General features: G+C 42.1%; 1 protein-coding gene across 2 annotated transcripts in view; it reads right to left on the minus strand.

The window, feature by feature from the left end:
* rnf166 (ring finger protein 166) overlaps positions 1–2,651 on the minus strand; it is a 38,350-nt gene that overhangs the window by 13,566 nt on the left and 22,133 nt on the right. For both annotated transcript variants that reach the window (XR_001610802.1, XM_016292203.1), the window contains exon 2: positions 2,209–2,365. Coding sequence is in view for 1 of the 2 variants with exons in the window: in XM_016292203.1 (XP_016147689.1) it covers positions 2,209–2,365 (157 nt within the window). In the remaining variant the exon portion in view is untranslated. The remainder of the gene's footprint in view (positions 1–2,208; positions 2,366–2,651) is intronic.

Consider the following 2,651-nt stretch of genomic DNA (forward strand, 5'->3'; position numbering starts at 1 on the left):
TTGCTAAAAAGAACATTATTTTGTGTATTTGGCATAATGCAATGTGTTTATGCGGTTTAAGGTCCACATTTATTTTCCACATAATGTACATTATTGTTGCTCCTCTATGCCCCGCCCTTCTGAAACGCGTCGATATTTACAAAGCTCATCGGTCTGAAAAGCGAGGTGTGCTCTGATTGGCCAGCTATCCAGTGCGTTGTGATTGGCCGAATTCCTCAAGCGTGTGACAGAATTGTTAGGCCCCTTAACATACTGTGATGCCGTTTCCCGTAAACATAAAACCACGTCTGCATTTGTGATCGGAGAAACGGCAAACAACAAGCGCTACTCTACACTGCTCAAAACAGAATCGTCAGTGGCAAATTCTTTAAATATGAAAACGTACTTACAGGCTGCGAGTCAGAAGTGCCAGACTGTCCTTGCAAAGTTGGAACTGCCCCACTTTATAGAAACATACACCTGCATTGTAGGCTACTCTCACAGGAAACAGTCCTCGTCCTCCATAAAATGAGCTGCACACATCTGAATATTTGGGTTGAACTGTTCCGGAACAGTGTTGTAAATACAACTTAACCACTGATTTCTAGTCGTGTCCTCTTTTGGAAGGCCAGACAAAGTAGTTTCGCTTTCATAACGAAACACACAGCATCTCCACGACATGGCGGCGTGACAACAACAATACTACAGCGAGAATCAAAGTTACGCCGGTCGTTCTGGTGCTCAGTGCTCTGTAGCGTCGACCAGATGGCAACAGTTCAAAGAGGGAGTGTGCTGGATGTGAGGGGTCCAGAGTGATTCTGCCAGCCCTTTTGCTCACTCTGGATAAGTACAGTTCTTTTAAATCCAGCAGTCATGTTTTGCTGACTTTATGAAACTAAAATATCTAAAACAATTGCTGTGTCAAATCACACAAACACAAAACAGTGAGCACTAACACAATAAAAGTTTTCAGTGGTCTTTCTAAGCTCGCAATGGCAAATCAGGACATCTCAGTGTGTCAGATTGTAGTTGCTGGGCTGTGCTTGTTTTGCTTTAATTTTTATTTACCATTAAAGGGGTCATATGACCTTGCTAAAAAGAACATTATTTTGTGTATTTGGCATAATGCAATGTGTTTATGCGGTTTAAGGTCCACATTTATTTTCCACATAATGTACATTATTGTTGCTCCTCTATGCCCCGCCCTTCTGAAACGCGTCGATATTTACAAAGCTCATCGGTCTGAAAAGCGAGGTGTGCTCTGATTGGCCAGCTATCCAGTGCGTTGTGATTGGCCGAATTCCTCAAGCGTGTGACAGAATTGTTAGGCCCCTTAACATACTGTGATGCCGTTTCCCGTAAACATAAAACCACGTCTGCATTTGTGATCGGAGAAACGGCAAACAACAAGCGCTACTCTACACTGCTCAAAACAGAATCGTCAGTGGCAAATTCTTTAAATATGAAAACGTACTTACAGGCTGCGAGTCAGAAGTGCCAGACTGTCCTTGCAAAGTTGGAACTGCCCCACTTTATAGAAACATACACCTGCATTGTAGGCTACTCTCACAGGAAACAGTCCTCGTCCTCCATAAAATGAGCTGCACACATCTGAATATTTGGGTTGAACTGTTCCGGAACAGTGTTGTAAATACAACTTAACCACTGATTTCTAGTCGTGTCCTCTTTTGGAAGGCCAGACAAAGTAGTTTCGCTTTCATAACGAAACACACAGCATCTCCACGACATGGCGGCGTGACAACAACAATACTACAGCGAGAATCAAAGTTACGCCTTCTTTCTTTGCATAAACATTTGGGCGGCATTATGCAAATCTTCCCACATCGTGACGTAGACATGTGGGGGCGTGTTAGAACGAGCTGTTTTAGGTAGGCATGGTTAACTCTTAACTTTTATAAAGAATATAAGAATATTTGAGACTTTAGTTTTTGCAACTTCACAGCTCTTCTTTATGCACCAAGAGCTTGTAACACTCCAAAGAGAAAGGAACATTTTAAATCGCATCATATGACCCCTTTAAACTGTCAATGCATTTTTGAACGGTTCCTGCGGGAGAGTCAGGATGTCGTGCTTTAGTGTCCCTGAAGCAAGTTTTAGTGTAAATGCCTTATATAATGACAGCTGCACTGTTCAGAGGAACATGCCTTGTGGTACTATGCCCAGTTTTTTTTTAAATTCATATTTATTTGTGTAAGCACAAGGACTAACCTTTTTGCTGCACCCTCTACATGGAGCCTTATATGAAGAGAGCTGCTTCTCCACGCTGGGGGATTTGTCCACTTTCTTTGGATCGAAAGGCATACGGCAGAGGGGACAGAGAGGCGATGTCACCTGCAAACACGGCTGTAGACAATCCCCACAGAAACTGTGAACACACACAGACACAAACATATTACAGATACCATGTAGTGTGCTATCACATAGTTGGTAGATCTAACTTAAAGTTCTCTCTTCTTATTTTTTTCTTATTATTATCCATTTACAATATTCAGCATTTATCACAATTATGTATTTGTTTTGAAAAGGGATTCATAATTTGGACCAAACAGTCATTTTTGTCAAATCGATTCAAAATATCCTATAGACAGCATCGAAACGGGGGGGGGGGGAGGGCCCCATAAGGAAGGGTTTATTAAGTGGGGGGAGGAAAA

The sequence above is a fragment of the Sinocyclocheilus grahami genome, unplaced genomic scaffold (genome assembly GCF_001515645.1).
Source record: "Sinocyclocheilus grahami isolate Dianchi unplaced genomic scaffold, SAMN03320097.WGS_v1.1 scaffold282.1, whole genome shotgun sequence".
Taxonomy (NCBI): Eukaryota; Metazoa; Chordata; class Actinopteri; order Cypriniformes; family Cyprinidae; genus Sinocyclocheilus; species Sinocyclocheilus grahami.